The sequence below is a fragment of the Diceros bicornis genome, chromosome 4 (assembly GCF_020826845.1).
Source record: "Diceros bicornis minor isolate mBicDic1 chromosome 4, mDicBic1.mat.cur, whole genome shotgun sequence".
NCBI lineage: Eukaryota > Metazoa > Chordata > Mammalia > Perissodactyla > Rhinocerotidae > Diceros > Diceros bicornis.
In genome coordinates, this window is record NC_080743.1 from 32267657 (window position 1) to 32281429 (window position 13773).

The 13773-nt window shown below is 32.6% G+C and overlaps 1 protein-coding gene across 5 annotated transcripts in view; it reads left to right on the top strand.

The window, feature by feature from the left end:
• PTBP2 (polypyrimidine tract binding protein 2) overlaps positions 1–13773 on the top strand; it is a 71273-nt gene that overhangs the window by 36445 nt on the left and 21055 nt on the right. For all 5 annotated transcript variants that reach the window (XM_058538597.1, XM_058538599.1, XM_058538600.1 and 2 more), the window contains exons 6-8: positions 2254–2418; positions 2510–2620; positions 6820–7015. In XM_058538597.1, the coding sequence (XP_058394580.1) occupies positions 2254–2418; positions 2510–2620; positions 6820–7015 (472 nt within the window). The remainder of the gene's footprint in view (positions 1–2253; positions 2419–2509; positions 2621–6819; positions 7016–13773) is intronic.

Genomic DNA, 13773 nt, shown 5'->3' on the forward strand with positions numbered 1-13773 from the left:
ATATTCATTTGTTGAAATTCATTGGAATACAAAAAGAATGAGCAAGCTATTGGTATCTGCAACACATGAATGTACATCTTTAAAAAAGCCAGACTAAAGTAGAACACATACTCTGTGATTCCCTTTACATATCTGGGGAGAAACATGAGTGTGGCTTCTGGCATGTTGGTAATGTTCTTTTACCTAGATAATCATTTCACAGATATGTCCAATTTGTGATATTTTATTGAGCTGTATACATGTGATTTGTGTCCTTTGTGTATATGTAGTGTTTCAATAAGAAGTTTAGTTAAAATCTAGGTTGGCAAGCCAACTCTGCTTTTTGAATTTAAAAAAAATTTGTGCAGTTATTTGTTAATGATAATGGAGAATATAATTGTTAAGCTAAAAAAGGAAGATGGAGAACAGTGAATAGTATTGGGGAAAAAAGTATGGAATAGGTAGATACTTAAAGGCTTGTATGGAGTAGATATATACAGATGTGCTTGTATATGTAGATGGTTTCTCTGGAAGGATACCCAAGATAATATTGGTGAGGAGTGGGTTGGGGAAAGCAGACAGTATTGCAGAGGAAACTTTTAACCTTTTGTACCATTTGGGTAGTATACCATGATCTTGTGGTTCCTGTTTTAAAAAGGTGTTCCATTATTTGAAATCGCAGATGTTAGTGTTTACCAAAGTTGTGATATTTCCATACTTGTAGTAATAGACAAATACATGTAAGGACATGTTCACTAATGAAGAAAGTAATATTGCAATGAACTACTTAAAAAACTATTTAAATATGTATTAGGTTAAATATATTCAAACATTTAAATTAATAAACATTGCTCTAGAAATCTTTTTATCCCTCTTTATTTTCTTTGTAACTATATTCTCCATAGTAGTGTAAATGTTTATCAAATGTTTCAAAATGTTGAGTTTGAATTAATGAGTAATTTTAGTTAACATAAATGTATAGGTCAAATTATTATTTAATTAGCATTTAAATAATGAGTTTTGACTACATGAGGACGTACATGGTCACTTTGAATCCCAAGCTGTGTGATCCCCTGGTTATATGATATTTCAGTGAAGTGACAGTTTCTTTTTTTCCCCCAGCTTTATTGAGATGTAAGTGACATATAACAGTGTGTAAGTTTAAGGTACACAACGTGTTTATTTGATACACTTACATGTTGTGAAATGATTACCACCATAGTATATGTGCTGTCGAAGAATAAACAAGAATAATTTATTCTCATAAGTGTCCTAATTCTTTTGTGTTCTGCTTCCTTTTTTTCATCACTGTGCTCTGTTTATATTCCTATTCATCTACCAATACAGCTTTTTTAAACTGTAAAGCAATGTAGAGGTATTTGTCATTGTTATAGTTAACAGTTATCTGCCTTTATATAGATTTTCTGACCCCAGATAAGGTAGAACGAAATTATTTCCTTATCAGTGAATCTGTCATAGTAATAGTAGGAAAGGCATAAGAGTAATAAAGGCAGTGTTTTTGGAGCATTTAACATGATTTAGTTGACAGATTTCCTAAAAATACTGTATTTCTTCAATTCTGTATGTATTTTCATATTTTAAAATCTCAGAAATCAAGATGTGTCTCAGAATAATCATCTGTCATGGTTTAATTAGCAATATCTTATTAGTCATACATAAAATCATAGTGTATTTTATAATTTATGGTGTATTCCTGAAAATTTTATGGCTTTACATCAATTTCTGTTCTAAAAATTTTGTTGTCAGAAGTCACAGTATTATGAAAAACCATGTATCCTGAATATTCCTCTTTTAAGATTGTATTAGAAGTGATAAGCTTTATGGGAGTTCTTTTGGATAATCTAGTAATTCCATTGTTAAGATTTACCATGTGCCTTTTTTATGAAGTGAATAATGTTAGATTGAAGTTCTATTGTTCTCTAAAAGTTTCTGTTCAAAACATTTTCTCATTATATGAATCTACCAAACTACATGTTCTTTCAAGAATAAATTACATTGCCTATCTTTGCTTGTTCAGCATTGGTCTCAAACCCTAGATAATAGTTTTGAAGTAAACACTAGTAGAATACTTGAATTATAAACAGACAATACCTGGCTTGTGGCAGGTGCTCAAAAGTATTTATTGAGTGACTGTTAAATTTTGTTTAATCTATATGTGTTCTAGAAAAGAAATGAACTTATAGTGTAACATGTAGCAAAGTATAAGTGAAAATACTAGGTGTGTTTCTAAAGTGCTTATCTTTTGATTTTCAGCGTGCTCAAGCAGTTCTTCAGGCAGTGACAGCTGTCCAGACAGCAAATACTCCTCTTAGTGGCACCACAGTTAGTGAGAGTGCAGTGACTCCAGCCCAGAGTCCAGTGCTTAGAATAATTATTGACAATATGTACTACCCTGTAACACTTGATGTTCTTCACCAAGTAAGTTTAATTTAATTGTTATGTTTGCCTATAAATTGGAGAAATAATAATACAGTAGATAAATTATGTTTTGATTTTAATGTTTTAACAGATATTTTCTAAGTTTGGTGCTGTGTTGAAGATAATCACATTTACAAAAAATAACCAGTTTCAAGCTCTTCTCCAGTATGGTGATCCAGTAAATGCTCAACAGGCAAAACTAGTAAGTCTAGAGCTTTTTTTTTGAAGTAGTGATATTTTTCAATGGCGGATATGTACATACACACACACACATATACACACATGTATATGTAGCTAATGTTATTAATACTGACATAACTTAGCAGTATCATGTAGCATTATAGATGGCACAAATTGGTATCATTAACATAATGTTAGAAAAGCTTAGTATTTGTGATAAAGAAATGTTTATTTTTAAGGATAGTCGTATCTGTAGTTATCTATTATATAGGCTTATTTTATTTTGCATTTTTGTTTGCTTTAGGCTTTAGGTCCAGAAGTTTTGTGCTCTTGAGGCTATAGCAGGATTGTATTGTGCATGTACATTTGTATAAGATTTTAAGTGTTTTCCAGTAGCAGTTTCAAAGTAATTAATTTAGCTATCAAGATAATTTAGCTGAAATACATCAATACACATGTGGCTCAAATGCTGTGACAGGCTCTCGGTATATTTAAGACTATATCCAATGTTCTTTTGAAAGACTTTTTTCAAAGACAGGTTTTCTGAATAGGTTCCTTATCTACTTTTTAGTCACATCATTTACATTTTTTATTATCGTTATGTAGGGAGGGTAAGAAACGATTAAAAGAAGTAGAATCTTCCCATGTCATGGCTGCCATTGAAAACTGCATCCCCCATCTTTGCTTCTAAATTCCATACTCTTCTGTTTGTATATCTTATTTAAATCTACCTTTGCTCTGTCTCTTTAACTTCTTGTGCCATGTTATTTCATTCCATTATTATACCATTAAATATTCATTATTAAACCATTAAATCAATTGTCTTTACTTTGTCTCACCTCTCTTTCTTTCCACTCAAACTAATTATGGTCTGTAATACTTAAGTGCTTCCTCCAAATCAAGGTAGCTTCTGTGGACCCTGGACCATTTTTGATTTTTGTTTCATTGCATTTCCATCCCCGGAGTCTCATTTGGGGAGCAAAAATAGCTTCAGGTAGCAGAAAGGCTATACTAGTAATCGTAGCATAATTGGAATGGTTTGTCGAGTGTTACCTCATTTTTTCTGACTGCTGCTCTATGTTGTAAAAAGAACAGGAATTTTTCCTGTGTTACAAGTAGATGCTACGATTTAAAGATCTAAATTACTTATCATAATGCACATTATCTGTAAGATAACAAGCCAGACAATATGGAGTCATGCTTTATTCCTCTTCCTTTCAGCCTATCACCAAATCTTATTGATTCCAGATCCTAAATTTCTATTGAATCTATCCTTTTGTCTTTCACTCTCTTGCCACCACCCTAGTCTAAGCCAGTGTTGTTCAAAGTGCTGGTCTCTGATGCTACAAGAGCTTTTGCCAAAATACAGATCAACATACTTCTAGCCACAGTATGTTTAGAGTTGGTGTTAACATAAATTCTGACACAGACTCTTTTTGTTTTTTTTTAATTTTATTTATTTATTTATTTTTCCCCCCAGATCCCCAGTAGATAGTTGTATGTCATAGCTGCACATCCTTCTAGTTGCTGTTTATGGGACGCGGCCTCAGCATGGCCCGAGAAGCAGTGCGTCGGTGCGCGCCCGGGATCCGAACCCTGGGCCGCCAGCAGCGGAGTGCGCGCACTTAACCGCTAAGCCATGGGGCCGGCCCCTGACACAAACTCTTGTTGATCTTCATGCAGAGTGACCTGGGCTGCTAGTCTGTGAATCACAGTTTGAGTAGCACCGATCTAAGCCAGCATCATCTCTTAAATGCCTGTTTCATTGGCATTCTGACTAAACTCACCACTTTGACTTCTTCCCTCACACCTGTTATTTTTCCACAGAGTACTGAGAATGATCTCAACTAAAAGTCATATTACTTCCATTCTCAATGCCCTTCAGTGACTGACTCTTTTCTGTAGTGTAAAGTCCTCATTCCTTAACAGTGGCATACAGAACTCTAAATCGATCCTCAGTTAGCCTCTGCAGTCTCATCTCCCACATTTTAATTATATTGAACTTCTTTAAATAGTTTGCGTATGCTGTATTTTTTCTCTGATCTCTCAGTCTTGCAACTTGCTATTCCATTTGCTAATACTGCTTTCTCTTCATCTCTTTATGCCCAGTGCCTTCTTGTCTTCGTCTTTCAAGTTTCAGTTTAGAAGTCTTTTATCAGAAAGGTGTCTTTCATAACCTTTCAACTAGATTAGATCCCATCCATTTTTAGTTCTCACCACCATACATCAAATTTATGATTATTTGTTAAATGTCTATATTTTCTTTTGGACCATTAGTTATATAAGAGTGAGTACCATGTCTGCTTTGTTCTCTGCTGTTTTCCTGGAACTTAGCATAAGGTATGACATATTGTAGGTACTAGGACTTTTTCGTCCCATGTCATAGCTTTCCTGGCACCTGGTGTGGTGCAGATCTCTTTCTATCTTTCAGCTAGCCGTGTACATCTCAGTATATTATAAAATGAGTTGGTTCTAAACTTTGTAATTCAGTGGCTACATTTTTATGCTTATTAAAACAATGGTGGTCATGTAAAATTAAAAGCAAGCAATAAGAGTTTGAGAAGAGGATCTCAGGCCTACCTCTCCACTTCTAGTGATAGTTGTTCAAATGCATGAGAGATTTAAAAAAGTATCAAGCACTGGGAATTAAATCTAGCAGGCAAAGTGTACCTTCAGGTTTTGGGGAACAGAATTTATAGTGTTCTTCAAAGTGTGGTCCAGAGCCCGCCTATGTTCTTGTTATATAGATTGCTTATAAAAAATGAGAGTCTTAGGCCATCCTGAACTAACAAATCATAATTCTTGGGATTGGGAGCCCAATACTCTGTTGTTTTTTTGTTTTGAAAGTTCTGGAAAGTACTGCTATATAAAAGTTGCTTGAGTGACAGAGCTGACCAAACTCTTCCCATATACTAGTTATGATCTTTGACAATTACTTTCAGATAAGTGGAATTTTTTTCCCCTAGCATTTTGCTTTATAAGACAATAACAACTCAGGAAAAAACAGATTAACATTGGAGATTTATTAGTGAGGGTTGGAGGAAAAAAATACAACAATCTCTTGAATTTGTCCTGAGGTTGGTATATATTGTAGTCCAGTCTCTTAAAAATCTCCTGAAAAAAATATTGGTCTACTATTAATAAGTTTTAGATTTACACACCTAATGGGTCTTGGTCTATGTACATAAGGCTTGATCTATTTGTATATTATCACAAGAACTATTGTTTCATTTATACAGTGATTTATAGATCTAAATATGTTCATTTCTGAACTATTGTATACAGTAAATGTTTATTCTAATGAAAAATTAACAGTATATTCCCCTGTTCTCTAGTTTGTTCCAGGCTTATATCCAGTTGGGAGTAGAAATGATGATTATATAGGATCAGAAAAAAAATGTAATAATCATAACAGCAGCATAGTCCTTTATAATTCATGATGAACTGTTACATGTGTGATCTTTTGTTTAATCCTCATAATAACCCTGTGAGGATCGTGGCAGTCATTATCATCTCTGTTTTCCAGATTAAGATAGATTCTGAAATTCAGAGAAGTTAAGTAACTTGTTCAACATGACCTAATTGAGTGTAGGCTTTCATCTCTAGAGCTGGCACTCTTCTATTGTGGGATGATGTTGGCTTTGCTAATTCAGCAAGTTATTCTGATTCATGTTGAACTTCAGGTTAAGGAAGATAATAATTTTTTCCCCATTTCATGGGAATTGCTATTATGCGTCATAGTGATATTTATTTGGCTTGCAGCGCGTCATACAATGTGGCCTCAGACAGAAGTTACCTAATAAAACTATACCAATTCTTATAAGTACTGCCATCCATCAAAAAATACGTGTATGATAAAATTAAATTTAAAGTATCATGCAGACTGTTATGGTACTGCTTTGGCAGAACTGACTATATTTGTAATCCTTATTAGTTTTTTTAAATTAAATTGCAAATTTTTTGAATTGAAAGTATTAGCACATGTGTTTAACTGGTTATATTTTTAAGTAGCACTTTCTATTTAAAAAGGATAATATTTGTGGAGACTAACACATGTACAGCTGGGTTAGCAAAGAATGATGTGTGAAATTTAATTCCTTTCCTGGTGGCTTGTATGTTCAGGTTTTCATTGTTGAGTTTTATTGTCAAAGTCATACCTTTTGTCAAAAGTCATAATTTTCTTTCCTTAAGATTTCTGATGTACTTCATTCACTTTTACAGGCCCTAGATGGTCAGAATATTTATAATGCTTGCTGTACTCTAAGGATTGATTTTTCTAAACTTGTGAATTTGAATGTAAAATACAACAATGATAAAAGTAGGGATTATACTCGACCTGACCTTCCATCTGGGGATGGACAACCTGCATTGGACCCAGCTATTGCTGCAGCATTTGCCAAGGAGACATCCCTCTTAGGTATGATTTCTATTGTCTATACCACTTTTCTCCCATTTTTCCAAATGGGAAAGTGCCTGTTAAACTCCAGTAAGTATAATGAATCCCCCATTCTGGAATTTAAGAAATTGTATAAGGTTTTATTTTTCTCAGGTGAGAAGGCATGTGAATGCTATTGGGAGAAAAACCTAAAGTGTTCTTCATATGTGTAATTAAAATTATATCTGTTATATTCCTTTCAGTACCCTCACCTTCTCTCCCCCTCTTCCGAAATAGAAGAAGAAAAGCTCTAATGAAGAAATACTGTTGAATTCTCAATAAAAAATTTACACTTTAAACTTGATGTCACACTGTCTAGGTCTAAGTCAGGGCCCTTGTGCCTATTCTTTAGGGTTAATCTGATTGTTTTAATTTAACACTGCCTAGAAACAGAGAAAAGTTAACAGATAAAACACGTGATGGGAGTAGGCACATGGGTTTTTTTGAAGCGTATCATAGCCTCTCTTTTAAAAAACAATTTAAACTAGAAAGAATTTTCTATAAAATTTATTTTATTTGCCTTTTGTCTTAATCATTTACATTTCACTTAATTCTACAATGGATTTGACCCACTTAAAAAAACAATGCAGAAATTTGCAACTAAGATCTCGTAGAGTCAAGATGAAGAAAAAATAAGGGAAAATGCTATTTCATAAGTAAAATGAGTAAAGTGATTTATAGCTTAAGATGAAATTTTATAGGTTCCTTTTATTTGATGTGTTTGGGAATTCTAGATTTCTGACATTTGTAAGATTATCTTTAAATCAGAGTTTCTGTCCATATGGAACCCAAGTTTGATGAGTCACAAAGTAACTCTTCCAGTTTAGTTTATGTCCATCAATAAAAAAAGAAAAAACATTATAATGAAGTAATTCTTGGAAGTAGATATTTGTTTACTGTGGATATGTAACAATTGTGCTATCCATTTGTAAATATGTTATAAGTGATAAACATCTACGAACTCAGACACACTAATGCACAACAAGAGAAGCAATTGATACTTGAAATTAATTCTGGTGACTTTAGGCAAAACTGACCCTTTGTTCTAATTTTCTAATACATCTAGCACAAGCCATAGCTGTTTATCACAACTATAGTAGATGCTTTAGGTTGATACCATTCTTTCCTGGCAGAATCTCTATCACTGTGTGGGTCTAGTTTAAGCCTTTATTCCCTCAACTCGGCTTGTACGTTGGTTGACTATTTAATAGTGTACCATTTTTAAAGGTAAAAGTCAAAAGTGAGACAATAATGAGTATATAACCTTTGCTTATAATTGTTATAGATTCTTAAATTCTTTACTGATAAAAAAATTCATTATTTTATAGGAGAGAAAAGAATCAGCCTTTATTGATTAGCTTCTAGGTCCTAGGTGTTCTGCTAGGCACTTGACAGATACATTATTTAATCCCTAAAATAGCTAAGTAAAGTAGAAGATAACATCAAGATTTTCCATGTAGTTTCTGAGTTTAAAAATTCACATGCAACTCATTAAAGAAACAATGTAAGAGTAAAATACCAAGAAACTCCAGGTAGCATCAAACATAGGACCATAATAATAATCACTCCCTTGGACCCTAAGGAGCTTTGTGTGTTTGCCCATTTGGGTATAGTTAGATGTGCTTGTGTTTGGGTTCTGAATGGAGTCCTGGTTAGAAGTCACCTGGACTTTTCTCCTAGGGAATTCATCACCATTTTGCTTGTAATCTCATGGCCTTGCTGAAATTTTTTAAAAACTAATGATAAATGAAAAGTCTTTCTCATGAAAGGTTATGAAGCCCTGGTATAACTAACTTCTATCTTACTCTATGCTTTTATTATTCATTTTTCAGGTGGTCTACATTTTGCATTGACAGCATATGAGTAAAGTTGCTCAGTTCTTAATAAATTTGTGTAGTGTCTTCTTCCAGCTCTGTAGTGTCTTCTTCCAGCTCTGTATTAATATTTTAATATAATATATTTTTGTTTCTGCACTCTGCCTGATAAGAAAAAGGAAAGCATTTTGTGGTGAAAATATGTAAATTCACCTTTCTTTACTAAATGACTTTATTTACTTGTTTTAATGGTTTTGCATCTTGTTATAACTGGGTTTTTTAAGTATCCTCAAATAGTTTTTGAAATTAGGGGAGTTACAGGTTATAAAAGTCAAATAATGGACTCTGTAGTAGTTTTGATACTTTACAAGAGTTAACCACTATTATATCTTGATATATGTCTTTTTCCTATGTAAATACATATTTTTTTGCAAATTAAAATCACACTGTATTTTCCAGTTTTGTGTTTTATTGGAATTGTCAATTTATTAAGAATTTTTTTGGAAAATGATCATTTTAATCACTCTATAGCATGTTAGTGGGTATATACTTTCGAAAGTACCTTTGTTGGGCATTTAGTCTCCTTCCATACTTTTTATTAATGTAAATGGCATTGTGACAAACACCCTGTATGTAACTTTTTTGTCTGTCAAATTATTTCCTTAGACTAGATTCCTAGAACTAGAATTATTTGGTCAAACAAAATGTTAAAGGTTTCTGATTCTTACTGCAAATTTCTTTTTAGAAAAGTGATTTTGGTTTCAACTAACATGAATGGTGTATGAGGCTGGCTAGCTATTACTACTTATTCCCGTACCAGCCTTGAATTTTATATTTTTGATTTGCTAGGATATTAATTAGATAGGAATATGTGTCAGATTATTATTTTAATTTTTATTATTTTATGAGCTAGTTTGTAATTTTTAAATGCTTATTAGATATTTACAGGTCTCTGAATTTCTTGTCTGGATTCTTTCTGTCGGGGTGTACAATACTTGTAAAATGCATATTAAGGATATTCATATTTGGTATAAGCTGAGCTTTCAGCTTTATTCACATATTTAAGACTGGCCAGTGTATGGAAGAAGTATTTTTAAATAATTCATCTCAATCCAAAGGTATTTATTTACAGAACATTAAAGTAACTTTTTTTTTTCACACATTTAATGGATATTGTGATCTTTATGAGGAACCTCTTTTTACAAACACTCTTTATAGTGAATCCAATATTGCTTTAGTGAGGTCGTGCTGTCTGGAATGGTGACTAAATCTTTTCTATGTTTATTTGCCTTCAATGATATTTAATAAGTCAGGTGACTTCAAAGTACAACCAACTAGTATTGATTGAATCCATTTCCTGCTGAGTCTTCCTCAAACAATACTTGTTCAAAATGAAGTAATTGATGGATATCCATTTATTTCAAAGATTCTATAAGAACACAAGTACAAGGTGATAATTGTTTTCTGCTAAGTATTTATGGGGATTCACTTTACCTTGGTAATTTTTATATTATACCTAAGCAGTTGACTGAATTTAAATACTTTGGGATTAATATTATAAATTTTGATTTATTTTACGCAGTAATTTTTTAAGCTTCTCTGCTTATTTCTTTTAGTGCTAGGGATCACAGTTTCTCAGAAAATGTAATTTATTCAGGAAGGGAGACTGAGTGCTTTGTAATTAGTTAGAAATCGGACATCTAAATACATAACCACAAATGTGGCAGACTATTAGTTATTCACATATTCTACTTCAAAGAACAAGGTCATCAAAAATCCTTGAGATTATAAATTGAGACATTGTTATAATGATCATTTTATCATGTTTAAAAAGTGTAGTTAATTTATTAAGGGGTGGATCACTTTTAGAAAAATTGCTAGAAGTAATTAATTTTTCATGATCATGTTGTCTACATTTAAAAAATTAGGGCAGATAATATATACAAAGAATACTTATTTTAAATGAGCTTTCTGTGTATTTTGAGTTGAATAAAGTAGCAGTCAGCCATTCTCATATGATCTTAGCAGAAAAGCAAAGGAAACTTTTTATAGGAAATCTGTTGGTATTAAAATATTTGGTAATTGAGAACAGATATAACAGGCATTTATTCATAAAAGTAAATATGTAGTCCTTATTGAGCATGTTTTCTCAAACTTTGTTGCACACCGAAATCACCAGGCCCTTTCCTAGACTGAGAACCTGGAGGAGTGGGTCCTACACATTGGGATTTTTTTAAGATCCCAAGATGGTTCTACTAGGTAGTGGGAATTGAGAATTACTGGTGTAGAGAAAAGTTTGTAATTTTTTAGATGCTAAATTTTATCTTTTAGCGGAAGTTATTAGTGTTCACATAAAAACATTCTTTATAGCTATTGAGCAGTATTTTAATACTTTCTTTATTCATGCTACGTTCATGCTACGGCATGAATAAAGATACGTATAAACCTATCTTGGTACAGTTCTTCTCACAGAATATTATTTAGCTGTTAAATTGAGTTTAGTTTGTTTTTCTTTTATATGTGTTTGTGGTGCTTAAAATTAACAAGTAAACTTATTTTTTAAACATTTTTAAAAACTTATTTAAGCTTAATTTTAAAACTTATTTTTAAAAGATTTCTGAAAGCTTTTGTTTTTCTTTGTTACTTTTGAATGGGTTATTCACATGGTAATTTTGAAAAACCTTTTCTCATCAAAGATTTCCGTCATTATATATAATGAATCCACATACCCATCTTCTCAGTTCAATAGTTCCCACACTTGTTTTATCTGTTCATTTTTCCTATTGTATTTTGAAGCAAGTTCTTGACATCATGTCATGTCAACTCAAACATCATCGTAATATCTCTAAAATAATGACATTTTCTTACCAAACCATAATGTGATTATCACATCTGTCAGATTTGATGATGATTTTTTAATGTCATTGAATATGTAGTCCATCTTCAAATTTCCCCAGTTGCCTCAAGAAATGTTTTTTAAGGGTTTATTTGTTCAAAATAGGAACCTCTCAAGGGCCACACATGTGATTTGGTTGTTATTTCTCCTGTCTCTCTTAATCTGTAACAGTCCTCCCTGCACCCTCACCCTCAGATACATTTGACTTATTGAAGAAACCTAGTTATCCTTTAAGAAAGTTCCACAGTCTGGATTGATCTGGCTGTTTCCTTGTAGTGTCATCTTAACTTGTACCACCATCCACTGCATTTTTTATGTAAACTAGAAGTTAGCTCCAAAGCTTGATTAAATTTATCTTCTGTTATTTATTTTTTTTATATTTTTAAAGTAAGAATACTTGATAGGTGTTCCTTGTGCTTCGTATTGTATCTCGGTGAAAACATAGAACATCTGGTTATCCCATTTTTAGTGATTTTAGTGGTGCTTTAAGATTGATTGTGATTTCAGGTGGTGACATGCTGATCCTTCCATTATCTTTTTCTAGTCATGGTTTTAGTAGTCACTAATGTGGATACCATTAGTGGATACTAATCCGCTAAATGCCTTAATTTATTTCATTTGGGGGTTGCAAATGTTGCTTTTGTTCCCCCCAGTTCACACGTTCCTTCTATATTAATTAGTTGAAAATCTTTATAAAGTAGAATTTTCCTTCTTCAGCTAGGGCTGTTAACCTTGTAATATAGTTTTTGCAGGACAGTTGGTTAGATTCTTGCTAATTTATTTGCTGATTTTTAGTGGAAAAAGTTGATTCCTAGCTTTTGTTTTTAATTATTTAAGCCGGTTTATGAAAGGGTAAAGCCTACCCTTTCTTCCCAACTTCTGCTTTAAACTTTAGAAACTCGTGGTTACTTCCAGGTTCTGATAGCCCCAGAGTGGTGTGAGATAGTACCCTTAGCCTAAAGGTGATCAGTTTGATTTATGTAATTTTTTTTTTTTTTGGTCTTGCCCAATGGCCCAAAACAGAAAGGAGGCTGGATAAAGGAGTAAATAGAGCTAATTAAAATTTAGATATGCTTTTCTCAAAAAAATATTTATCCCCATAAGTTAAAGAACAAGGAAGGATTAATATTTTCTCAGTAAATACCAGTAGACTATCAATCGCTTGTTATAGCTAATTGCGAGAAAAAAAAAACCTCCAGAGATGAGTGAGTTATTTACTCAATTAAAGGATTAACATCCCTCAGGTGTTCTTTTTCTTTACCCATGTGTATGTGCAGTCTGTGCCTGTTTATTTTTGAATAGGATTCTATAAGATATGCAGTAAAAATGATCAGTTTGTGAAACATTGCTATCTTATATATGCAATTACAGTAGAGTGATGAGCGGGGGAAAAACAACAAAGGCAGACTAATTGAAAATTAATTAGTATTTTAGATTGTAGCATCGAGCTAGTAGAGTAGTACTCCATTTTCTTACAATAAGTGATGCCTGTGTTTCCTTGTGTGTGTGTGGGGGGGGGCTTGGTTTTTTAGAAAAGATATATTTATTCATTGTCTTTTAGATATTATTTAATAAATTTAGGCTGTTCAAGGTTTTAGAATCCTCCAAAGATGAATGCTATTTGGAAAATTTTTTTTTTTTCTACTGAACCATTCAATAGCCTCGGAGCTTAGGAAGAACAAAATTATCACTTGGGATTTTCATGAGTTTGTAAGGCTACTTTCAGTTAATTATTGTGCTGTAGACCATTAAGTAGACTTTTCTAAAAAGAAATGTTGATAAAAAAGAGTCTTAAAGATATACACATACCAGTTTCTAAGGAGTGGAATCTTTTTGGATGATTGGTATTGATAGAAGGGATTAGCTGTTTTTCCTACCACCATTTGCTCTCCCTATAAAAATTTGGCTCCACATCAAAATGCCTGCATAGATCCCTTTGGGTTAGTTCCTCTCGTAGGAATAACTGTTTAGAAAATTATTAATTTAAAAGTAGTTACTTAGATGCCACCTCTGTTGCTGAGAGTTCTTCA